At 35.8% G+C, this 27,500-nt stretch overlaps 2 protein-coding genes across 3 annotated transcripts in view; both read left to right on the plus strand.

Annotated features, from left to right (window-relative positions):
* LOC136826329 (prolow-density lipoprotein receptor-related protein 1-like) overlaps positions 1 to 16,557 on the plus strand; it is a 35,242-nt gene extending 18,685 nt beyond the window's left edge. The window contains 18 exon segments of the mRNA XM_067083580.1: positions 4,271 to 4,352; positions 6,090 to 6,190; positions 6,874 to 7,024; positions 7,953 to 8,059; positions 8,454 to 8,478; positions 8,481 to 8,578; positions 9,030 to 9,324; positions 10,116 to 10,234; positions 10,688 to 10,829; positions 11,547 to 11,709; positions 12,083 to 12,223; positions 12,484 to 12,702; positions 13,051 to 13,255; positions 13,818 to 13,970; positions 14,104 to 14,284; positions 14,445 to 14,635; positions 14,747 to 14,932; positions 15,081 to 16,557. Of these exon segments, the coding sequence (XP_066939681.1) occupies positions 4,271 to 4,352; positions 6,090 to 6,190; positions 6,874 to 7,024; positions 7,953 to 8,059; positions 8,454 to 8,478; positions 8,481 to 8,578; positions 9,030 to 9,324; positions 10,116 to 10,234; positions 10,688 to 10,829; positions 11,547 to 11,709; positions 12,083 to 12,223; positions 12,484 to 12,702; positions 13,051 to 13,255; positions 13,818 to 13,970; positions 14,104 to 14,284; positions 14,445 to 14,635; positions 14,747 to 14,932; positions 15,081 to 15,134 (2,613 nt within the window). The 3' untranslated portion in view covers positions 15,135 to 16,557.
* An 8,008-nt stretch (positions 16,558 to 24,565) lies between these two features.
* LOC136826160 (mucin-2-like) overlaps positions 24,566 to 27,500 on the plus strand; it is a 14,122-nt gene continuing 11,187 nt past the window's right edge. Inside the window, exon 1 of one of the 2 annotated variants that reach the window (XM_067083195.1) lies at positions 24,566 to 24,898. In XM_067083195.1, coding sequence (XP_066939296.1) covers positions 24,811 to 24,898 — 88 coding nt within the window. In that variant the 5' untranslated portion in view covers positions 24,566 to 24,810. The remainder of the gene's footprint in view (positions 24,899 to 27,500) is intronic. The other variant, XM_067083194.1, reaches the window with a different exon arrangement.

The raw sequence follows: 27,500 nt of genomic DNA on the forward strand, positions 1-27,500 counted from the left end.
AGCACAGCGGATTTTTCAGGAAACGGGTCCAAGTCGCTTCTCCTCCGTGTGATTAAACTCCGGTCTAGTTGTGTTCGGGGAGGCTGCAACCACTGGGCCACATTGGTCTATCTTATTTAAATGTATAATATATATGACCTTTAAAATACCTATTCACATATTAAACCATAAATATTTAACTAAAGTTAAGAATTATTGCCGCTGAAACAATTATATATAGCACTGTTTTTTCCAGAGCATTGCCTATTCACTTATTAACCCATAAATGTTTAACTCAAGTTAAAAATGATGCCGCTGACGCAGTTATATATAACTTATAAGATTTTATTGTTTTCCATAATGTAAAAAAGACTTGAAAATGTATACGTACTATAATTATGATCTTTTCACAATGAACTTGCAAAACAGTTTCAAGGATGACAATATTAATTTATATATAATTTTTGATCGCTATTCAATAAAATGCCTTCTGCTTACATTACTCATAAATATTTAACTTTAAAACGGTCACCGACGACGCAGATTAATATATTTTATTCTCCAAAGAATGAAAAAGCCTTTTGATCACTCTATTCAATAATATGCCTTCTGCTTATATTAACCCATAAATATTCAACTTGAAAATTTTCACATTATAATACATCATTTTATTTTCCCAAGAATGAAGCAAACTTTTGATCACTCTTTTCAATAAAGTATTTATCTTCTGCTCATATTAACCCATAAACATTTAACTTGAAAATGTTCACATAATAAATAATTTTATTTACCCAAGAACGAAGAAAACTTCTGATCACTCTATTCAATAAAATGCCTTCTGCTTATATTAACCCATAAACATTTAACTTGAAAATGTTCACATAATAAATCATAATTTTATTTATCCAAAGAATGAAGAAAACTTCTGATCACTCTATTCAATAAAATGCCTTCTGCTTATATTAACCCATAAATATTTAACTTAAAAATGTTCACATAAAAATACATAATTTTATTATGCCAAAGAATGAAGAAAACTTGATCACTCTATTCAACAAAATATTTACCTTCTGCTTTCGAAACGAATAAGCGAAACCAAAACCCATCCGCGATGAATGAAACTCATGACGCGTCAGCAAGTGGCGAATTTCTGAATCATTAGAATGTGCGCATATGGTCAGTTTGCGGGGCATTGGCATAAGCAAACATACATACAGACAGACAGAGACAGAGAGACCAACAGACGCTAACTTCAGACCTGCTTCAGATGGATCACGAGGTTGCCGCATGTCAAGGGTTACGGATCGAGAGGGGGGTGCAACTGTTCCGTTGTTGTTACTTTTGACACTTGTTTACGTCTGTAAATGTAGGGTATGGATCTATGGGGACTTGATTAAAACGTTCTGAAGCTGACTGGAGATAATGAGAGTTATTTCCAAAGATTTAAATCAAGTAATGAGAGTTTTTCAAAAGCATTCAAATCAGGTAATGAGAGTTTTTCAAAAGCGTTTAAATTAGGTAATGAGAATTTTTTCAAAAGTATTTAAATCAGGGAATGAGAGGTTTTCAAAAGCATTTAAATCAGGTAATGAGAGTTTTTCAAAAGCATTTAAATCAGGTAATGAGAGTTTTTCACAAGCATTTAAATCAGGGACTGAGCGTTATTCCAAAGTATTTAAATCAAGTAATGAGAGTTATTCAAAAGCATTTAAATCAGGGAATGAGCGTTATTCCAAAGTATTTAAATCAAGTAATGAGAGTTATTCAAAAGCATTCAAATCAGGGAATGAGAGTTATTCAAAAGCATTTAAATCAGGTAACGAGAGTTTTTCAAAAGCGTTTAAATCAGGTAATGAGAGTTTTTCAAAAGCATTTAAATCAGGGAATGAGCGTTATTCCAAAGTATTTAAATCAAGTAATGAGTTATTCAAAAGCATTTAAATCAGGAATATTCAAAAGCATTTAAATCAGGGAATGAGAGTTATTCAAAAGTATTTAAATCAGGGAATGAGAGTTATTAAATCAGGGAAAAGTTATTTATTTAAATCAAGTAATGAGAGTTATTCAAAAGCATTTAAATCAGGTAATGAGAGTTTTTCAAAAGCATTTAAATCAGGTAATGAGAGTTATTCCAGAGTATTTAAATCAGGAAATGAAAGGCGTTCCAAATATTTAAATCAGGGAATGAAAGGTATTCCAAATATTTAAATCAGGTAATGAGAATACCAAAGATTTAACTAGTATTACACTCATGCTTTAACAGTTTTACGTTGTTGCCTAATGTATTCCAATTAGAACAAAATTATTATTATTATTATTATTATTATTATTATTATTATTATTATTATTATTATTATTATTATAAATTCCAGAAAGGCCACTACAGTGCTCAACAAGATTTACCGAAAGTGAAAAAAATGAGATAACAAAAGACGGAAGAAGAGAAACAAATTAAATGAAAATTAACTAATAAACATACATTTAAAAAACGAACAAGAGAAATAAGTAGGTATACAAAAGGCTAATAACACTTGGGGAATGTTGTCAAGCAGGATATATTTTCCAGACTGTTAATAAATAATCATTTTATTTGCGTAGCTGGCTATATTGTATCAAAATAAGATAAGAGACTATCAAAAGCATCTAATTACCACTGCTTCATAAAAGCACAAAGTTTGTCAGAAAACTAGCGTCTTGTTTCGATTTATATATATATAAAAAGAGTTTAAAGTCCGTTTCAACTTCAGATAAAAAAAACACGTCAGTAGTCATCTTCCCAAAAATTTGAGGTGAAAATTGCACACTTCAGAGTTAAACAGTTTAAGCGATCTTTTATATAGCTTCTAGAAAGAAGGATTCTCTGCCTTCCCCTCTGTTTCTTGAATGTTTAATTTTTTTGTTTTTGTTTTTTGTTTTTGCACTGACATTACTTGGGTAGAGAACCTCCAACTATCCCAAACTGAAAAGGTACTCTGTAAGTTCATTCCCCATCAATAAAAGAGACAAACTGATTAACGTATTCTACGAAACGTCTCCAGATTTAGCTTATTTCGAGTAATGGCTCTATCGTCAAAATTGCAGAGGCTACTCAACCAAAATTCGAACCTACAGGATTTTAATTTACTTATATTACTGAGGATTTACGCAATATATAAAATCCCAATCGAATACGGAAATGAAAGGAACATTATAAACCAATTTCAAACCAAGATTACTTAATGTATTTTTTTTACTAATATTAATAGTGTTTAAATAAAATACTGCAATTTCACTGCTAATACGATATACTGGAATTTCACCATCAAAATTCGAATTCTTACAAATCCAAGACATGCTAATTTCGAATACAAATAAAGTCGACCTAGTGTTTACAAAACAGACTGAACACTCAGTTACTCTAAATCATTCAACTGTATGATCCATTGAGCGGCGATTATTTCATCATCATCACGACTGCTGGGTCCTGATACACATTTAATTTCGCATCCAGCACGATTACTGCAACGTGTTATCCCCGTTTGAGGAATTTCACAAAGATTCTATACATGACACATCTACTCATGCATTGATCTTACACATTTACGATTTTGTGAATGGAGTGAAGACATCCATTCATCTATGACGCAATTAGTGGGTTTTAATTTAGGTTAAACGGCAACATTGCATATTGCAATGGCAAAGGAGGAGGAGGGAGGGAGGGAATGGGGTTACAGAGGAGGGGGGGGGACGTAGTGGTGGCCTTGGTAAGGGGGCGTTCACATGAAGGATTCCGTCTGATTTTTTCGGATTTTGATCCCATTTCAAAGGACAATTTCTCCTAAAGCAAGTATGAAATGGAAGGATTAAATCAGCATTGTTTATTCTCTCCTTTATATTGAGCTCAGGAACGTGACTCCCGTTTTAAATGCGGAGATTGCTACTGCGTTTTTGCGAAGCCTTTTATCGCCTCAATACGCAGTTCATTGACTGGCACGCTTCGTCAATATTCCAACTAATATTCGCAAATATGCTTCAATAGTCTTAAAAACCAACTTAATGAATACAATACACATTACATCATCAGGGATAATCAATTTTATCAATTTCTGACCTAATACTTAAAGACTAAACACCCCATTACCTCAACAACCGTACGAACCAAAATGAAAAACTCCACTCGTACCGAAACGCATCGAGCTTTTTGCGCGGGACGATTCGCGTATAAATACAGGTCCAGGTTCCCGGAGCCTTCAGTAAGAAACCAAACAGCGAAGATACTACAGTCCAAACTAACCAGTGAATTCTGTCACAGAAAACAATGACAGCCAAGAGGAAAATGAAGATTCTGTTGGTGTTAATCGGTGCTTCGGCTGCCGTGGTCAACTGCCACATTCGTAAGTTGATTTTCATTCTTCTTCAGTACTCTGTTCGAATTTCGAGACGACTTTTCGTGTTTTACCAGATGGACGCGCCGTCCTTTACGTGTATCGTTTTCGTTTAAAGACTATAAATTGACTTATTTCTTCAACCAAATCTAACTATTTTTCTATGTAGATTCATTAAGGGCTACTTTATAAAGTTCTTCGTCGTGACATTATACTGACTTATGACGATTTCTTTTTCTTTTTTTTAATATAACTCACTCAATATTTTTGTGTCTTTTTGTACACAGGACGCCCTCATAAAACACAAGTATATAAACTTTACAGGGAAGAACATAATAGATCATAATAGGGTAAAATTGTTTTTTCTAATGTAGAGTTATTTTAATCTTCCTAATGTTCAAAGTTATCTACTGAACTTTTAAATATTTGCCACAATATATATATATATATATATATATATATATATATATATATATATATATATATATATATATATATATATATATATATATATATATATATATATATAATTTTCAATGGCCCTACAATAGTGCAACAGTTTCATAATGGTACAATTTGGAGAGTTTTTTGTTCATTTCCATATTCATGAATGTATTTATTTTTTTTATTTATTGTTTTATCCACTTTCTTTATCCAGGTTTTTCTACTTTTTCACAGCCAGGCGTTACATTATCTAGAAGCCTGCATAATAAGTTCAGAGCTTTAGGTTAGATCAATAACAATACGTGCTCATTATGAATAATTAAAAAAAATTTCATTTTCCATCATTAAATATTCAAGAGAACCATCATGTTCCCTTTAGTAGCTAAGAACAACTTCCTTTTGACATCGCAGTCAGAATATAACAATAATTCTATAAAAAAAATAGTTATTTCTATTACTTTACATTTTATCATGTGGTTCTTTGTTCTGTATAACGTAAACTCTTATTATTGAACTCAAAAGCGTAAGTTATTAAGATTCTTATTTCAAATGTGAATACTTCTTAAATTCTGATATTTTAAAATACTATTTCTTGAAATTCTGTCATGTTTCAAAATTTCTTGAATTAAACAATTCCAGGACACTTGGCTAATCCTAACTTTATTGTCCTAACAGGTGTTACCAAAAGCACGCTATTTTGATTTTTTTTTCCTGTGAATCAATTAGAGGTCCTTAATAAGGACAATTTAAAATTATTTTTTTTACAATTTCTTCGTTTTGTTTAATTTAACTGTGTTCATAGAACATTAAATTCTTCTGAGAAGGTAAGGTAATTCCTTCTGAGCAGGTAATTTTTTCTGAGTACTCAAGTAGTCACTTTTGAGTCTTAGTCGCCCTTATAACGACTGAAATCAAAAGAAATTCTCAGCAGTCACTTCTTTCACTTATTTGTTGACCTGAAACAGGCCAACAATTTCTCATTCTAACGCTGTTCAGCAAAACAGATCACAAGGCTTTGATCTCAAACTTGTACCGTACATTTATTTCAAAGAGGCACTTCAAGGAAGTAGCTTAGATATATGGTTCTTTCTCAACGAACTAAAACAAATTCTTCTCGTTTTCGAAGAATCGCTCTTTCCTCAACGAATCTAACTCTAAAACAAATTCTTTCCTCAGATGATCGTTCTTTCCTCAACGAATCTAACTCTAAAAAAAATTCTTGCGTCGTTCAGAATTCAGTGAGAGGAATCGTTCTTTCGACAACCAATGTAACTTAAAAGAATAAAATTCTTCGCCTCACAGAATGCAGTGACTCCGAGTGGAGCTGCGACAGGTCCCGGTGCATCCCAAAAAGGTGGCTCTGTGATGGGGACCCAGACTGCACAGACGGAACAGACGAAAAGGTAAGAGAACTCCATCAGTTCTTTGTCCCTTGTCTCATCTCTCATCATATATTTTGACTTATTTCTTCCCTCATTTTTATTAAGTTTGGCTTCTCTTATTTTACTATGCTTAGCTTTCATTACTTGGTTCTTTCTGCCACTTTCGACATGTGGGCCTTTCTCCAAGTTTTCCTCTAGTTGAAGAGAAAGGTTTAACATTCTTCAAGTTTTCCTCTTTAGCATTCTTCGAGTTTTCATTGAGACAAAGAGTTTTCCTCAAGTGTAAGAGAACGTTTCAACACAGTTCTCCTCTTTAACAAGTTCCTCTCTTGAATATTCTTTAACAAGTTCTCCTCTTCTTCCAAGTTCTCCTCTTTAACATTCTCTTCCAAGTTCTCTTGAATATTCTCTTCCAAGTTCTCCTCTTAAACATTCTCCAAGTTCTCCTCTTTAACATTCTCTTCTTAAACATTCTATTTCCAAGTTAAACATTCTCTTCCAAGTTCTTCTCTTAAACATTCTCTTCCAAGTTCTCCCTTTAAACATTCTCTTCCAAGTCGTCCTCTTAAACATTCCCCAACTTTTCCGAATTAGAGAGAACGCAAATAAAGCTTCCTCCAAGTTCTCCTCTTGAACACTCTCCAACTTTTCCGAATTAGAGAGAACCAGATAAAAGCTTCCAATTCGATCTTCCGTCATTCCAGGCGGAGAACTGCCCCGGGGCCTCGGTCAAACACCCGGTGAAGGAATGCAGCGCCCGGGAGTTCAAGTGCGACAACGGCAACTGCATCCCGAAGACGTGGCAGTGCGACGGAGCCGACGACTGCAAGGACAACTCCGACGAGGCCTCCTGCAGTAAGTCTTACTGGATCTGTAGAGTCGTTTCATGTAATCTTTGCGATGGATCAAATCGGGTTTCTTTCATTGAAATGCGAGGGATAAAATCGGGTTTCTTTCATTGAAATGCGAAGGATAAAATCGGGTTTCTTTCATTAAAATGCGAAGGATAAAATCGGGTTTCTTTCATTAAAATGCGAAGGATCAAATCGGGTGTCTTTCATTAAAATGAGAAAGATAAAATCGGGTTTCTTTCATTAAAATGCGAAGGATAAAATCTGGTTTCTTTCATTAAAATGCGGTGGATAAAATCGGGTTTCTTTCACTGAAATGCGAAGGATAAAATAGGGTTTCTTTCATTAAAATGCGAGGGATAAAATCGGGTTTCTTTCATTAAAATGGGAAGGATAAAATCGGGTTTCTTTCATTCAAATGCGAAGGATAAAATCGGGTTTCTTTCATTAAAATGTCACATAACTAATTTATTGCACTTCAAGTGATACGTTTCACTTGGTTCATTTGAGATGTGTGATTTCCTGTTTAAAATTAATGTGATTTACTCATTATTTGTATTTTCTGTCTCTCTTCTCTCCTCCAACACATATTTACTTTTGTATGCTTACATGAGTACGTTAATTTATCATTATTAACGTTACAAATTAACAATGAAAAATTCGTCCCTCCGAATACAATACATATTTGTCATAAAAGGAATAAACTAGAGTCAACTGAAGAGTATAATGATAAAAAGAAATAAAGTCCCAAAATGGCTAAAACACGGAAACACGAGATGAAACTAAATTTGCTGGTTCTAAAACGTAGCAAAAATGAAAATGCATAGTGGTCGTATCTCGTTGAAAACTAAAAGAAATACTGCCGTTCCATCTTGATGGAACTCGCATGAAATTCGCCATTAACATATACACATTCCCATTCCCACTTTCAGGTAAGGAATGCACGGAGAAGGAATTCCAGTGCGTCAGCACCAGACAATGCATAGCCATCAGATGGAGGTGTGATGGAACGGGAGACTGCGAAGATGGTTCCGATGAGGTAAGAAAATCAAGCGAGTTTTTCTAGAATCTATTTACTTCACAGTGTTAAACTCTAACGATGCAACAAAGCCTTTTAAGACACTTTAGAGAAGAGGGGACTATCTTCTGATTTCCCGTTCATTTACTATTTTGTTCAGGCAAAGCTTGACTAAAACTGTAATAGATTTTGAAATGTTTCATTTATAGCGTGCGACACTTTAAAACTTCCGTTTTCCTGTCAAAATCTTTCAAAACTTTACTAAAATTGTAAGAGATATATAAACATAATTAATTTATAGCGTAAGATTCCAATAACGCAACAAAGCCTCGCAAAACAGTTTAGAGAAAAAGGACTGTTTCTTAAGCAAAGCTTGACTCTCAAAACCTCAAAAACACGGTTTCCCTCTTTGCAGGAGAACTGCGCGGCAGAGACCACTCCCTACCGTCCACCAAGTTCATGTGCGGATCTGGAATTACCATTCCAACCAAGTGGATTTGCGACGGGGAATCCGACTGCGTGGATGGTAGTGACGAGAAGGTAAGAAGGCGATGGTTACTATAATGTGAGAATTACAATGACGCTCTTTCCTGCGTAATTACGACGATGTCTTGTTATAAAATAGCATTTTACGCACTTTCTGGAGGCATTAAGTAAATCAGTCTGTTTCATTACAGTTAGGAAAGTAAACTGTAAAACGTCAGGACCTAAAACTCGAATTGCTTGAAATTTCTAATAAAAACTTACTTTTTGAGAGAGAGAGAGAGAGAGAGAGAGAGAGAGAGAGAGAGAGAGAGAGAGAGAGAGAGAGAGAGAGCCATTAAAAAGTAATTTCCACAAAAAGTGAGACTTTTATTATCAGAGAGAGAGAGAGAGAGAGAGAGAGAGAGAGAGAGAGAGAGAGATGAGGAATTAGGATAAGACACACAAATGATAAATTAATAATAATATAAAAAAAAACTAAAGCTCCGACCACTCTGATCCAACACAGGATTGCGAATCGGGCGGGCCCCAGGGATCCGCGAGCGCAGCAGCAGCAGTCGTCACGGCGTCCCCCAGGCCCAGCATCTGCCGCGGGAACGAATTCCAATGCGGGTCCTACTGCATCATGAAGACCTGGGTCTGCGACGGTACCCAAGACTGTGCCAACGGCGAGGACGAGGCTAACTGTGAGACGTGCCCCGCGAACCACTTCCAGTGCGCCAACAAGAGGAAGTGCATTCCCCAGCACCAGAGATGCAACGCCCTCAAGGATTGCGACGACGGCTCGGATGAGGTCGGATGCTGTGAGTGACTGATTATGCTTTTTTTTTTCTTCTTCTTCTTGTTATTTGCTCCTGGTATCCGTTAGTTGTTTTGGGTCTAGGGAGCCAAAATATCTGCTTTTGATTGTTTTTGGAATTTGCGAATTATGAAATGGACATACACGCACAAACAACGTATGTATATATATATATATATATATATATATATATATATATATATATATATATATATATATATATATATATATATATATATATATATATATATATATATATATATATATATATATATATATATATATATATACACAGTGTATATATATATATATATATATATATGCATATACATACACACACACACACACACACACACACACACACACACACATATATATATATATATATATATATATATATATATATATATATATATATATATATGTATAGATAGTACTCAGATAGTACATGAATGAACAGTACTAAGATTCTAAATGATTTCTAGAGAATACAAAAATAAAACTAATTTGAACTCTAGAACGTAAATGTGAGTCAAAAATGAAAAATAAAATGTAGATAACATAAATCAAAGACATTAACATATGAAGTTTTTTTTAACTTAATATAAAAAACTGAAAAGATGATTTGTCATTCCTCAAACGACAAGAAATCTGAAAAACTGAAAAGATGACTTGTCATTTCTCTAACGACAAGAAAAACTGAATAAAGTTACCTCATATAAAAAAAAGCTTAAAAGATGATTTGTCAATTCCCTAACGACAAGAAAAACTGACTATGACAACCTTCCCTTTCAGCTAATCTACCAGGAGGCGGCGCCAAATGCAACATCACCACTCACTACCCATGCAAGAGGGGAAAATGTGTTGATCTGAAACTGTTGTGCGATACCAAAAATGACTGTGGAGACTGGGAGGTGAGTTAGGAGTTGTTTTATATATATATATATATATATATATATATATATATATATATATATATATATATATATATATATATATATATATATATACACATATTACAAATACAGTATAATTTTTAAATGGAATGAAGTAAATAGGATATATATATATATATATATATATATAAATATACTATAATAACATATACTGTATATATAAAATACATATATTATATAATATAAATATATTTATAAATAAATTAAAACAAATCCAATAATATATAGGCATTAAATGAAAAGAAAACTCTAAGAAATTCGCACCAAAACTTTTTAAAAAATCCACTACATTTTGCAAATTAAACAAAATCTGCAACCTTTATAAAATCCCATTCCTATCAGTGAAAGCTAAAACTCTAAAGATATGCCAAGCAACCTAAACGTAAACAAAAGTAATATGTCACCCTTCAGGACGAGAGTGAAGAAGTGTGCGGAAAGAATGAGTGCGAGAGAAACAACGGAGGATGCACTCAAGTCTGCGTGAACACTCGAGAGGGTCACTACTGCTCTTGCAACAGTGGCTACAGACTTGTTGGCAGATATACTTGCGAAGGTTAGTCCTCATTTTCTTTCCTTGAATACAGGCTGGGATATTCTTTCTGTAACTGAACACTGGAGTATTCTTGTACGTTATGTACGGTACGTATAAATATTTGGTATTGAAATAAGCAGATTTCTTGGTCCTTGTATTAATCTTACTTTCTGTAACTGAACACTGGAATATTCTTGTACGTTATGTACGGTACATATAAATATTTGGTATTAAAATAAGCAGATTTCTTGGTCCTTGTATTAATCTTACTTTCACTGCTCAGATTATTCAAGTCTTAAACCCCTCTCTTGGAACTGAACGCTGAAATGTTCTTGTATCTTGTGCGCACATAATCATAATCATTTGGTTTTAAAACAGGTATATTTCTTGGTCTTTGCATTTATCTTACTGTCATTATTAAGATGATTTCCACTTTAATCCCTTCTCTTGCTCGTAATACCTTCCCTTTGAAGCCCACTTACGTTTATAGTCAGTTGACTCTATCCATAAGGGTTTTCAGCTGGAGATTTCAAGAAAGAAAGAAAACTCTCCTGTTTTAAAAGATAAAGGGGTCACTGTGTGAAAAAAACTCTGTCACAGCGAAGAAGGTTAAGAAGACCTCCTTGGAAAAACACAAACATTGTTGCCTAAAACCAAGAAAAAACAGTCCCCAAGAATTCAGTCATTTTCCCTAACAATGTACACAAACAACCACTTCAACTACCTTTAACTCCACAGACATCAACGAGTGTGAGGAGATTCCAGGAACTTGTTCCCAGAAATGCATCAACACAGACGGCAGCTACCACTGCACCTGCTTACCGGGATACAAGAGGGATCCTGGGAACTACACCAGATGCAAGGCTGCCACAGGGGAGCCCTACCTCCTCTTCTCTCACAGGTGAGAAAGTGGAACTGAACCAGATTACAAAGAGTGTTGGAGAGTCTTGGAGAAGTCTTAGTCCCTTTGTTCACTTGCTAACGGAAGAGGACCTGAGCAATCTTACTTAAGAAAGACTAGATTAAAAATGAAATTTACTTTTACAAGTGTCTGGGATGAATATGAAAATCACCCAATATTTTGACACGTACACATACAGTATTATACGTACATGCCACGTAAATACATTTATACACATAAAATGATACGAAATAGGCTTTTGTATACTCGTAATAATTCTTTTTTATTATTCATGCACGGCCTAAGTACAGTCTCACATTAGCACTGGTCTTCCAAAGATAAATCCTAAACGTTGCTACTACTTTGTCCACAGATATGACATTCGCAGTCTGAGGCTGAAAGACAGAGATATGACCTCCATCGTCACTGACGCAAGAGGAGCCACAGCCTTGGACTACAAGTTCAGCACCCACCAAATTGTTTGGTCAAACAACAAAGAAAACGAAATCGTGAGGTCAGTATTTCAAAATACTCAGAAGAAACTTTCAGTTATGAGTAGATGGCATTAATCATTCAGCGTCCACTCTCTGCTGATCATCTAGATCTATACTAGCCTTTGGAATACCACCTTGCAATATAATGAATTATTACCAATCTAATCAAAACAGACCGTACCCATACCAGAGACAATCAAGTCTACTTCAAGTGAGCTTACATAAAAGAAAACCAGCAGTGCATGGTCTATAAATATTTTATATTATATACCACCAACAGAGCTAATTTAACTACACCTGACAACCGCGAAGTCCTAGTCAGAGGGGAACGGGTGTCAGCAGATGGTCTCGCGGTCGACTGGATCCACGACAACATCTATTACACAGACACTGGAAATTTCAAGATCCGCATGGTGACCTGGGACGCTGAATGGACAAAGACCGTAGTCAGCGAAGAACTTGGTCAACCAAGAGCTATCATTGTGAGTCCTTTCGATGGGTAAGTATCGTTGTAAGTGTTTTTAGCCTAGAAAACGATAGCTACTTTGGAATAAAAATGTGTGGATAGTAAAGTCAGGTAATCGTGAATGGATCAACATCCAACATGTCAAATGTTATCATTAGAATGTCTCTACGGCTGTGGTATCAAAAAGACTAAATGCTCCAGAATCTTGTTTAAGAATGAATTATTATTTTGCAAAATTCTTCTTAAAAAAATGGCAATGCCTCCTATCAAAAGCTATGGTAGATAAGTAGCTAGCAAACTACTAGATTTAAATGAAGCTCGACAAGACTATTCTGAGTGAAAGGTACCAGAAACTGAAGACCCTAATTCCATGTTTTCCAGATACATTTTCTGGACCGACTGGGGAAGTGATCCCAAAATTGAACGAGCTGGATTAGATGGAGCGGGTCGGCTACCAATTGTCAGAGAGCCCCACGTCTTTTGGCCAAATGGAATCACGATGGACCACTCCAATAACCACATCTACTGGTGTGATGGAAAACTGAACACAATCAGCCGAGCTAACCTGGATGGATCTCACGTTGAGGTGAGTATTAAAATCTTAATTGGATTTGTATATTACTTTGTAATATATAGGTCTATGGCTTAATAGTGCCAAAGCAACTATGTTCTTTACTATACAACCCCAGCTATTATAGATTCTATAAAGTGTTTTTTACTATACAACCCCAGCTATTGTAGATTCTATAAAGAATTGATAATGATACTGCAAGTAATTAGTAAGATAATGTACTAGGGTAATGCTACTGCTAATAGTAATGATACTGTAAATTAGTTATAAAGTGTTCTTTACTATACAACCCCACCTATTGTAGATTCTATAAAAATTACTAATTATACTGTAAGTAATAAGTTAGATAATGTAGGGTAATAATACATCTAATAATAGTAATGATATTGTAAAGTAGTTATGATTATGCACGCAACCAGCTACCACAGTACAAACGGGACTCTCTGACAATCTTTATAAAAAATAGTTAGCTCTGGTGCATAAAAATTGGTCATGGTACTATCTGGAGTTAATTATGATACTGTAAGAAATGAGCCTTAATGAAGCAGAAAACTGACAGATTTAATCTAATCAACAGGTGATCCTCTTCTCACCAAGCTTCCTGAGGCTCCCCTACTCAATCACTGTTTTTGAAGACAGACTTTACTGGACAGATTGGTCTCAACTGGCTCTTTACAGCGCTGACAAATTCACAGGAGAGGACGTCAAGAGCATCTCTGCAGGGCATTTGGTAAATATGAATCTTAGTCTTTGGTGGTGATATCAAAGGGTATGTCATACTAAATCACCAGAGTAAACTTTGCTCTTGAAATATTTTACCATATAAATACATGTTTGTAAATTTTGTAACTTTTCTTTGCCAGCTGGAATCACCCAAAGTTGTTCACGTGTACCACGAACACCGACAACCCTCTGGAGAAAATGTATGTGAAGCACACGGATGCAGTCACTTCTGCATAAGAACTCCAGCTGGTACTCCCCTCTGCACCTGCCCAGATGGCATGATCATTTCACTGAGAGATTCTCGTAGATGCCTCGATAATGGTAAGATACCCTAGCTGACTTCAAATCAGAAACTGTTCTAAATTCCACAAACTTGTAAACTGTGATTCAAAAGCAAACTATGGTCTAGAAAATCAACATGTTATCAGAATGCTGCTCTCAACCTCAGAAGTTTTGAACAAATATTCCATTTCTTTTACAGAAGCAGAAGACGAAGACTTTTACATCAACCCAAATGGAAACCCAAGAAGCAATACCGAGACTGAAAATGGCGATGACACCTACTTGCCAACCAAATCTGAGCGCAGCAAAGTTAGTCAACTCTCTGGATCTCATCTCGGAATGATCCTTGGTGCAGCTATCGGATCAACAATTGTTGTGGTATCAGTTGTGGTAAGTTCAGTATGAATTTTAAAAAACAAAACACTGAAAAGGTTGCATAAAGATAAACAAAAGTCTACAGTGAATAAGGAAACCTAATGAAAGCTCTTCTCCATTCCTCAGCTCTTCATAAGCTGGTGGAAAACACGACGGGAAATCAAGCACATCCGTTTCCAGAATCCTTCGTACAATAAGACAAGGGATGAAGAAATGGACGGTGGCGGATTTGTCATAAACAAAAATGACCTGCCCTACAACCCAACAGATTTCCATTATGCCACCGAACCAAACATGTGTACTCGGGAAGATGTAAGTATATAGGGTGGTTCTTCAGATGTTCAACAGACACACAAAGTGAAAGCGTAATGTTTTTAAATCACTGGCAATAAGCTTGACACATCTGACCTTAAAAACCTATGCTATATTGTACTTGACAAAAGCTATTTATTCTTTTCAGGACGAGGCGCCCCTTACACCAGGTCACAAGGTCGGCTCCAAAAGCTCAAAGTAAGGACAGGTCCACGAACTGAAACGACAGCTCCAAGGAAAATGCCTAAAATGACCTTCGTCTCCTACATCTACTCTTTTCAAGTTGAATACTTATTTATTACAAGGCAGGGTGAAGGCCAAGTTAAGAATGACTCTTCCCCAAGTTTATTTTTGCTATTTAAATTAAAAGAAGATTAAATTTATTGTGACATTCACAGACAGGAATAGCCAGTACAGTCATGTGTTCCAGAGAGAAAGGTTAAAGAATCATAAACAACTCTTTACTTTCAGTTTTTGTAGTAAAGAGAATACTTTAAGAATCTTACACCACTGAGGAAAAAAACACCAAGAAAAGTGTTGCAACTCAAGGAGTGTGCAAATTTCTGTCTGTGATGCATGTACAGTGTAAATAGCATCACCAATGTCTAAGAGTGGGCTAGACCCATCTCAGTCAGAGCTAGACGAGTTGTGTAGCTGAAGACGTTGGCAATATTCATTTTCATCAGTATTGACTTCATTAACGTCCCATCATCATCATCATCATCTCATCTGTAGATTGCATCCCTCATAAAGATTACTCATAGTATTTAGTCACTTAAGTCAGTAAGACCTTGGCACATACAAGTATAAAATGGACTGCGATTCCAACTCAAAGCAGGATAGCTTAACCCCATATCCATAAGATATCTCACAGCAAGAGTATTATTTGTTTAACAAATTCTATGTATTCATACTAATGTTCAGTATAAATTCTGACTCAAGTGTAGTGCATTATAAACCCGAAGTTCCTTTTTCTGTTGTAGACTCTGTAAGCTTTCACAATTCTTATAGCTACGTGGTTCCAAGGAACTTTATTTTGCTAAGTTCACTTTGTTCATATTCATCTGAAGTGTGCCAGTAATGTTTACATTAGTTAATGATATTAATAAGCAGTATTTATTTCTTGCACTATATTTTTATACGAGAAATATTATGTGTTTGTACCCAAGTATTGTGGTTGTGCAAATTATTATTCAGAGATCTAGGAGGCCCTAAAATATTTAAAATATGCATTGGTGTTCTGCCCCCTAGTCGCATTTGATGAGCTGTAAAAATACTTTACACTTTTAAGTAAATGTAGCTTAAGTTAAGATTCCATAAGAATCAGGTATTGAAACAAAATAACTGATATTAGTGAACGTTGAGTGTTGTCACTAATAATTAGTAGGTTAGAGATGGACAAATCATTTTATAAAAATTATATATTCTAATTCTTAGGAATCTTGCTTCAAATGGCTACATTCCAAAGAATCTATGACTTGTGCTTCTATATATTTTATATTAAACGTTTTATAAGCTTCTTTGTATTTATATTTTTTGTATGGTTGAACCAAACTTTATCACTTTCAAGTTGTACTTGTTTACGAAACAGACCAGTTAATAAAACGTGGTTGAATATAATATAAGACTTAGTTTCTTTACACGTCCTCCTCATATACAAGATATCTCTGTCAAGTTGAAGATGCAAAAAATCATCAAAATTATAAATGAATTTAATAAAAAAAACATTAAACAGTAAGAGATGTTTTTTCAATACTGAACAATGGAAACTTTTGAGGTAAACACTAATTACATCTTTGGTTAATAATGAATTTATTTTTTAATTTATCAGTAAACTAATTACTCCAAGGGTATTTTGTCAACAAAGAACTTATACCCAGAAATTTATGCTGCTTTTTCATCTACAATGTATAATGCCACTGTGGATATTCTACTAGGCCTATTGATTGCCATCCTAGTCAAAAGTCGGTTACCATTTGTGATACTCACACCATACGTCTGTGGTATGAGAGCCCTAATGCTCTGACAGTTCACCCTTGAGAGAGAGAGAGAGAGAGAGAGAGAGAGAGAGAGAGAGAGAGAGAGATTATTCATTACCAGAGACGTGGAAGAAGTAACGAATGTTTTGTATTGGACTATTAGTAGTTCCCCTCTTTGGTCGTGTTTCTTAAGCCGGGTATTCACGACCAGGTTTACCTGTTAGACCACTTGTCAGTTCATCGAAACTGACGTTAAAACTTACAACAGCTTGTGTGAGGCGTCAGTCCACTCGCCAAAACGGATGAACTGATGGAATTACCTAAAGTTCTTCCGACCGACTGGCACGTGTGGACTTGAGGATAAGCAACGATTTTATGACAGTTCGCCGCCGGATTTCACCTGGGAAAGATCTCAGCCGCCCTGACCAGAACATGAATAAACTTTGTATAGGCCTAATTCATTTCATTGTTAGTTCGATGAACTAACGGCTGGACTGTCAGGTACACCTGATCGTGAATACCTGACCTTACTCTGGAGGCTCTTTATACCGCAAGTTGGCCTCAGTGCCTCCCTTCTAAAAGTACTACTTTCTCCTGTGTGCCTTGAACTTAAGAAGCCAGTAAACACAATCAAGTAAAACAAAGACAATGGCACACTGCAAATTAAACATATTAAAGTATTACAGCTCTTTTTAGACTCATGTTCACAAGAAACAATAATATTGCCAAAAGACTGTCCCATAGATTAACACCAACCTTGTGGAGAATGCACCATCAAACCGCTTACTTGTCGGCGTTAGTCTAAATCATTATCACCAATAGACGAGAGAAGTTAACCATCACTTCAAGCAATCTTATCTAAAATACAAAAACTGCAGAACTACAGTGATGGCAGAACAGATGATCTGAAGCGTGTGACACTAGTACTATCACATCTCTGTAGACACAAGAAGCCTTACGAACAATGCCTAGTTTTCTGTAGTACTAGATGATGCATTTCAGTGCTCTGATGAGAAAGCTTTGGGTCAAGAGGAATACCAAGCATTGTCAGATTTTAAAAGTTTTTTCTTTTTAAACAAGAATTACGGATAGGAAAATAGGATTATCAATAGCAGCATGACACTGGGTTTCCAAACAAGTATCGTTCTAAGGTCTTAAATATTTGAGTGCAACATCTAGCATTTCCTATTTTTAACTGAAATGAGCAACAGGGCTAGACTTTAGCTCAATATGACCAGAGAGAATTCAAGTCGTAACACCTACACAATATAAAGCAAAATTATCCAAAAATAAAATCTACAGAGAAAACAAAAGCATCAAACTTACAACAACATTATGCTCATTAATGGTGGAATTAATAACATCAAAATTTCAGGACTCCATAAGACTACCTGAAACAGAATTCCAAAGTAGGCCTATATAAAGACGATATCTTGGTAGAACCTGAACACCATGCAAAGAAAAACCAAACCATCTATTAATGCCACATCATTTTGGAAGGGTGGTAACGATAGCCTTGGATCATACGAGAAAGAAAGCAGAGAACCAATCAGCCCTCCGGGTATACGAGTATTTGCAGCAAAACAAAAAAATGCCATAAAAACTAGGTTAAGTGCTCTTAAGCGTACCCTACTTACACTATCAATGATACGGAGCTTCAAGCACAGACTAATGCTTGAGTACACGATCATCTGGTCACCAATCAGCGTATAGCAACAAAAAATATGACCTCCAGGATGTCTCAGTTGCCACAAAGAGCAGCACAGACTCTCCATATCACCCATGCCGAGAAAATTCGAAAGGACTCCATGACTTCAGAAATTGTACCATAATGTCTGCTTAAAGAGGGAATGCTGGTAAATTAAACATGGAAAGCACAACAGGTCACTTAGAAAATATAATGATGTAAGCAGCTATATCTGATTATTCGAGGGATTGCTGGTAAGTTAATGAAGAACAAAGCTAGACCTAAGTTATAAAATACGATGAAGTAACCTGCAACGCAAGCTTTTACTTTTAAAAGCCCTCATTTGTGTAATAATAATAATAATAATAATAATAATAATAATAATAATAATAATAATAATAATAATAAATGGAATTGGAATATAGAATTTAGGCTAAACCCAAGCGCTGGGACTTAAAGAGTCATTCAGCGCTGAAAGGGAAATTGAGAGTAAAGGAGGTTTTAAAGGTGGAACAGGAGGAAAACCTCGCAGTTGCACTATGAAACAACAACAACAACAACAACAACAATAATAATAATAATAATAATAATAATAATAATAATAATAATAATAATAAACTACCAGAACTGCTTCTTACCAATGAAACTGGTGGCGGGTTAAAAGTGAGTCTCGTAGTATCCAACCATTTCTTATCTATGAGATTACTCGATCTCTTATCTGTGAAATTACTTTTAGTTGGAAGAATCTAGACGATTTCGGATGAAATGGTTCAGTGAGCAATGAATCTCCCATTACTCATCAGAAAACACGTCATGAAGACTGTGTCAACCGGTCACCTGACAAAAGCTTGTCGTCTTGGGGTGACGAGGCACAATGTGTCACTATCGTCTCTCGCTTTATAGCTCCGTATCAGGATTATCTAAATGGCTACGCATTTGTAGTTTCGTAAAATTAATGAATCATAGTTCATTCATCAACAGTTCAAAACACTACGTAAAGTATCATGATCATTATTGCCTCATCCAGCCATAGTAAGAAAAACTGTACTTTTATCTAAATAAAATTGCGGCCAAACCACACTTTACATAACTCTTACTAATACCCTACTTTCTAAACTGTTCTCTATCATGGTTAGCTAGCTAACTACCCTCATTCTTCTTTCACCCATCTTACCTATCATCTAAAAAAAAAAAAAAAGTAATTTTCAAATTCGATTCGCTTTCGAACACAGGCAGTGGCGTTCCTGAGGAGGGGGGGGGCGCTGTTTGAAATCGCCCCCCGGGCCCCAAAGTGAGGGGAGGGGCCCCAAAATGCGAAATTTAAGAAATAAAATATCTGAAATTTGCATTTGCAAGTGCCTTTAAAATGATCCTATAATTGCCCATATTCTAAAAATTTTCCCCGGGGGGTTTACAGCGGCCCCGCCCCCGCGAACTCCCGGCTGCTTTGGCTCGCTTCGCTCTGTGGGACTGTGCCCCCCGGGCCTCAAATTGTCTAGGAACGCCCCTGAACATAGGTCTACTCGACTTGCGCATAGCAGTAAGTTTTCTTGTTATTTGATTCTGACTGACGCTGAAACCTTTACGGTTTGAAAAGCCTTTGATATTCCGGTTTTTCCTAATCAATTTCTAAATTATAGACGTAAGTATCACCAAAGCACCATATTTAAGATATACAGTATAATGAGACTCATTACCACAGTCTAGCCTTGTAAGTGATAGTGATCTCCCTAGGCTAAAGGCATCAAGGTTCTTCGATGCATGTACGCCTAGGTAAATGATGAAAAAATTATATAAAACCAAATACTAAAACCACATTCTACGTACAAACAACAATAAGTCATAGAACGAGAAGAGCTTTAATATAATAACATATTTCTGCACATACTACTGTTAGGCCATTTGGCAAGGTCAATAAGACTCTGGACTATTTACTACACACATGTATGTTGACTGAATGTTCCGCTCTTGTGAGACTTAACTTTGTGCATAATAAGACACATTTTGGGTTAGATTATTATGTACTGGATATTTTCTACAGATTATTTCTTCATTTCTATGAGAGTCACAAACACATTTGCGTTAAGTATATACTGAAAGAGTCTCACGTTTTCTTTGTTCCATTTTTTTCATTTTAAGGGTAAACTTCTGTCAATTCCACCTACAAGAATTGAAATTTATTTCAACGAGGGAGTATTTATTATTAATTATTATTATTATTATTATTATTATTATTATTATTATTATTATTATTATTATTATTCATGATATACATAAACTTTTTTCTGGAATGAGCAGACAAATGCAGAATAAAAAAGTTCAACAGAAATGAAAGACTGATATTTAATAAAAAAAAAAAAAAAGCAGGGAAGACTGGACGATTTATACCTAACAACAAATGAAAATAAACGAATTTGCATTAACAATAACTCAATACAAATGACTGATGACCAATACCTTAAAGCCATATGCAATTAATGAATATACAATTTTATATATATATATATATATATATATATATATATATATATATATATATATATATATATATATATATATGCTATTTGGGTACATTTTCTCTCTTATAAGTCCATGGTATTGTTTGCAGATACTATCATCGTATCAAGAATTTTAATCATTTCAGGCAAGCTTCTCATGAATAGCGAAATATTATTCACTGGAATAATTTTTCCTTAATCGCGAGAAGCCTGAAGAGGAAAGGAAATACAGACTGATTCAAAGTCTTGATAAGAAGATAGTATCTGCGAACAATGCCACTGACCGTCAGGTACATAATTCATTGAGAAAAATGGTTGCGAATGGCGTGTACAATGCTGAATTTGCTGACGGTACACTGTTAACTGGTGAATGTGAAGGGAAATTGCAGTGACTACAGAGAGTTTGAAAGCTTTTCTAAGAGATGCTGAAAGTCAATACGAGCAAAATTTATGTTGTGACGGTAAAAGGACAACGGGAAGATGATGCTATGAATGGTAATATGCATAATAGAAGAATAGGAACAACTGAAATTAGGGAATGAAATTGTGGACGAAGCATTTGGCAGAATAAATATGCTTCACCAATCTACAAAGTGGGAGCTTGGGTAAACGAATGGCAATTCTCTATCAGTCCATTTAAATTCTAAGAAGTTAGAAGCTATCTCCTGAAGGAGTAGATAAACTGAAACGACTCCTTTCCGGCCTTCCCGCGCCCCAAAAAGAGAACCAACGCCGAGTGAAACCAGGGCCCTGAGGGAAACGAACCAATGTGGGACTCAGACGCAACTTTACGAAACAAGCAGAAGGAAAAATGAGCAGACAATGCCCGTCCTGTGACGCCGCATGGATTCCGCGGGAAATGACGATTTTCGCAGAATCTTGAACCGACAGACAGAGAGTGATAGATCAAAGGTTTCACTGAACTAACAGCATTAGCAACGTGTAACGATTCTCTCAGTAATATTTCACCACATGAACTTTTGAGGAAAGTGAGCGAGATTATTCCTTGGCAGAACTATATGTCTCTTTCTCTCCATTCTCTTCTTTCTTTGTCACAAGACCTGATGATAAAGTCTTCTTTGTCATAAGGTCTAATGTTAAAGTCACATTATCATATTACATTTTCGTTCCATTAATTAGTGTCACAAGTTGACCTGCGCTGCATGAAGATGCCGTATTACTTGGCATGAAGCCATCTTCGGCCTAGAGCAGGTTTTTTGTCAGAGCGAACAGGTGTTGGCCGGCGCTTTCGAAGGCGGTGCAAATTGTAAAGTGCTTTCTAATATGAATGCACTACACACCCACACACATACATTTATACATTATATATATATATATATATATATATATATATATATATATATATATATATATATATATATGTATATATATATATATAATTATATACATACAGTATAGTACGATGAAAGAAAAAGTCACATTATAGGTGAAGCAAATGAGGTAATGTGTGTATATATAGTGTATATATACATATATATATAAAATGTATGTGTGTGGGTGTGAAGTGCATTCATGGTAGAAAGCATTTTACAATTTGCACCGCTTTCGAAAGCGCCGGCCAACACCTGTTCGCTCAGACAAAAAACCTACTTTAGGCCGAAGATGGCTTCAAGCCCAGTAATACGGCATCTACGTTTACAGTAAGTATATACATATATATATATATATATATATATATATATATATATATATATATATATATATTTCCTTTATGCATCATCGAAAGAAGGAAGAAAATTAGGAACACACACTCGTTTTCATTTATGGAACGGTGGCATCAAGAGAGAGAGAGAGAGGAAGAAGAGAGAGAAGAGAACCTTGCGTCTGGCCTCGTCAGTCACATGGGTTACCGACTGTATGAACGTCACACAAAAACTTATGTTTCCGTAAAGATTATTATTACAGCTATACGTATTAATATAGAGACTAGAGAGAGAGCCTCTTCAAACCAATTAAGAATGTGAGTGCAAACTAGAGACGATTTCGCAAGTCATTAACAAAAAGCACATGGTTTTAGCTGTCATCACGGACTCACTTTGTATTGAAATGTATAAATATAATAAAATTTTATGTTTATATATATATATATTATATATCAACCAAAATAATTACAATAATAAATATATATTATATATAATTATAGATATCTTCATGTACTATTGGGATATAGTAATTCTCAAGTCAAACTTCATATATAATATATAGAATATATATATATATATATGCAAACTATATATATATTATATATATATAGTATATATATAGATACACAGAAGGGTGCTGTTGACTTACGGACTCCCTTTGTATTGAATGATATATAATATATTATATATATATATATATATATATATATATATATATATATATATATATATATATATATTCAAATACAAAGTGAGTCGGTGATGACAGTTAAACCGCGTGCTTTTAATGACTTGCGAGATAGACCGTTAAGTTTGTACCGTCACATTCTTAATTGGTTTGAAGAGGCATGCAACGACTGGGGGAACAGTCTTTATATCAATGTTTAGAGTTGTAATTATTTTGGTTAAGCAGTAAATTTGTGAAAACATACATTTTTGTTTGACGAATGAATACATACAGTAAATTCATTTATGTAATTTTTATTAACTCTCTCTCTCTCTCTCTCTCTCTCTCTATAGGGAATAATAATCTCCCTCGTTCCATAACCCATGTGACTGACGAGGCCAGATAGAAGGTTCCTTAATCGCTCTTCCTTCTTCGGATGATGTGAAGCAAAATGAAATTTATGTGTATATATATATATATAAATATATATATACTGTATATATATGCGTGTATATATACTTATTCCATAGACACACCGAAGCTTTAACCCAGTCTTTTGTTCACAACATATTACCTCCTTTGCTTCACCTATAATGCGACTATATATATATATATTGTAGACAGATAGATAGGTAAATTGATAACCTCCAAAGGTTATTCAACATCACGCATATTATTCACGACCACGCTTCTTGGAAGAACAAAACTGGACACAAAGAAATTATCTGCAAACCAGATCGAACGGATGAGTTAAATGTCAATGAAATCGCTTACTGAAATACACATTACACCCACCCCTTCCTCCCCGCCCTCCCCAACAGTATCTCACAAGGATAACTTGAAAGTCAATAATCTCTTGCTGAAGTACACTTTACACCCCTTCCCCCCACCGACCTCCCTACAGTATCTAGATTCCGCCATGACACCACCCCTCCACCACACACATAACGATAAAAACAAAAATCAAATATAAAATGAAATAAAGAAAGTTACGAGACCGCAGCTTCCCCTAACAGTAAGTAATACCAGACGATAACACTGCTGGATTCCCCCTTGCGCCACCCCACCCTCCACCACACACAGAACACGATAAAAACAAAATAGAAAGAAAGTTCGAGGCCGCGGCTCGCCTCTGCCGCCGCCGCTGCTGCTGACGGCGATATAAGCATGACTCTCCGCCGAAGGTCCCGCCGAGACTTTTAATTGCAGTGAGGTGCCGACTAGCAAACAGCGAGGCCGTGCGACCGTGTCCCAGCCGCCACCACCGCCGACGCCAGACCAGACCAGACCAGACCAGGTGCAGCATCTGAGGGAGTTGTCAGACCGAAAGAGAGAGAGCTTTCTTCTTCGGTCTAAGTTCTCGTTTTCCCCATAACGAGCAGCATGGCAGGAGCGGCGGCAGAAAGTGTTGTGACGATGAAAGTGCTCTTGGAAATGTGCTTCGTCGCACTTATAATATCTAGTGGGCCAAGTAAGTGCTGAAATGTGATCAAAAGTTTGAAGTGTCGCGTTATAATATTCTGTGAGCCGAAATTGCGACCATATCCGGGACGACGAAGCGACAGGTATCTGTAGGAAACTTTGGGAACTTTGTTAGGTCCGAAGTGGAGTGGAGTAGGAGGCAACGTGAGTGACAAACACATTATAATTTATACAAAGAAAAAACACGACTTTACATCGTAATTTAAAATAAAAAAAAAACAACCTTGAAACTAGGGTAAATAATGTCATGTAAACTGTATGTGCTCAATGAAAACTGAGATTATTTTCTTGCGAAACATAGGCCTAGAGGGAACGTTATTCACTACGGTGTTTCAAATATAGGCCGTGTGTGTGTGTGTGTGTGTGTGTGTGAGAGAGAGAGAGAGAGAGAAACTTGAGCAGGTCTCTTTGTTATTTTCTCTTTCATTTTAATTCTTAAACTGCAGTTTTTTTTCTCAACCAACAATTTCTTTTTCCCAACTGTGCTGCTTTCACCACTAGGCCCTAGGGCTTGTAGCATTCTACTTTTAGAACTAGGATTGTAGCTCGGCTTGTAATAATAATAATAATAATAATAATAATAATAATAATAATAATAATGTTGACGTTTATCCTTAAAAATAACCACGATTTCTTCACATTTTGGAGACGCTTGTCACTACTAGGCCTAGTTCCAAATGCAAAAATCCCGACTCCCGGGCAAGATTTGAACTCGTATCCGAGGCATCAGAACGAAATAACGTTCATCCACGAGGCCGAGAAGAAAGGTATATGTCTAATCCCACTCATACGTACATAGGTCTATATATCTAATCCAGGTACATTTACTAGGGCTTGAATAGACCCAACTTTCTTCACATGTATATAGGCCTAGTGCGGACAAGCATTCCAAAGTGCGTAGAAATCGAGAAGTTAAGGTAAAAGTAAACCAGTAGATTCTGTATTATATATATATATATATATATATATATATATATATATATATATATATATATATATATATATATATATATATATATACAGTACACACACATGTGTGTGTGTGAGATGTCTATTCAGTTTTAAGGATAAAAAACTGTAACAATAAACGAGAAATAACAAAGAAACGTGTACGTTTTCTCTCTCTCTCTCTCTCTCTCTCTCAAAGCCACTCCCTAAAACCTTGATCACCTGATAATGATTCATAATAAGAGAAAAGGCATCAACTACTCAGCAACGTTGAAATGATGACGTCATGAAAAGATGAACATCCGGCCAGCTCATTCCATAAGACTTCATGTGTTTGCGTGCGTACGTATGTAGGTCTTGCACGTGTGTGTGTGTGTGTGTGTGTGTGTGTGTGTGTGTAGGCTAACGCAAAGACACTACAAATCTGTTGACTTTTTAGAACCACTATATTTGTAACTGACTGGGGAGAGAGAGAGATTTAGAATCACTATATTTGTACCTGACTGGAGAGAGAGAGAGAGAGAGAGAGAGAGAGAGAGAGAGAGAGAGAGGAAAAAAGTAATACACAGACGCAACATCACAACAAGAAGGTTACATAGATTCAGTGAGCAGTAACGTAAACGGACAGATTTTTCTACGAAATCAGTACTGAATGACATTTACTTCATGGAGCCGGTCAGCCCTAACGGGAATAAATAGCACGAATAACGCAGTTTAGCCAAAGGAGAATGTTTATTGATCATTTTACCAGTACTAAAGCGGCGTTAACTCCCGGGCGAGGGCGGAGCAATATGGGCGACGTTGTCCTAGACCTATCGTGTCTCTTATGACCTATGCAGAGAATCGTGCTCCCTGGTAGTTGGGTGACGGTGGTAGGTCGCAGCAAAAAATGAAGATGGAGAATATAATTAACGTGAGTGGTCAGTTTCCCAACAAACTACATTGAAGAGCAATATGGCCAGAGTTTGATTCTCGAACCGGTCGTAAGGGAACTACATAGGAACAGTCCTTAAAAATGTAGTTTGCCTCTTGTTAACATTAGCCGTGAATTGTGAACATGGCTGTTAATTGCCTATTGTGAGTCTAAGCTGGTGCAGGAGATTGTGTTCGGCGTTCCGTTAACACAATAAGAAAAAAAGGGCCTTGATGAGTTGGCCTAGAGGGCATTCCGCGGGACAGAGCACAACCAGTCAACCCAGAAGAAAGTAGGAATAAAAGTACGAGGTCGGAAAGGTTAGGGAAAAACTGAATTACAAGTAGGCTCCACACGCAGGGCAAAACCAACTGATTCTTTTGACATGACAACAAAGTATGACGTGAGATGCAAGACCATTTAATTCAGATATGATTTGGCGGACTTATTTACCTTAAACCTTATCTACTTCTCTTACTTAAATCAAGACGTTCTGTGACGTCTGGCGTCGCATATCTGTCATAGGCCTAGATTAGATTTTGTAAGATTCAAGATAAGGAGGTAGGAAGAAAGGGGTCTTGTATAACGATATTTGCCAAAGACTTATCATGGAAAAATTGTACATATAGCATATGTACTAACCGTTTATAATCACTTGAGTTTAATATTCACATGTACTTACATATTAACATCTGCTGCTTTCCTTAAATGGGGCAGCTTTCTTATCCCA

Source organism: Macrobrachium rosenbergii, chromosome 40, assembly GCF_040412425.1.
Source record: "Macrobrachium rosenbergii isolate ZJJX-2024 chromosome 40, ASM4041242v1, whole genome shotgun sequence".
Lineage (NCBI taxonomy): Eukaryota > Metazoa > Arthropoda > Malacostraca > Decapoda > Palaemonidae > Macrobrachium > Macrobrachium rosenbergii.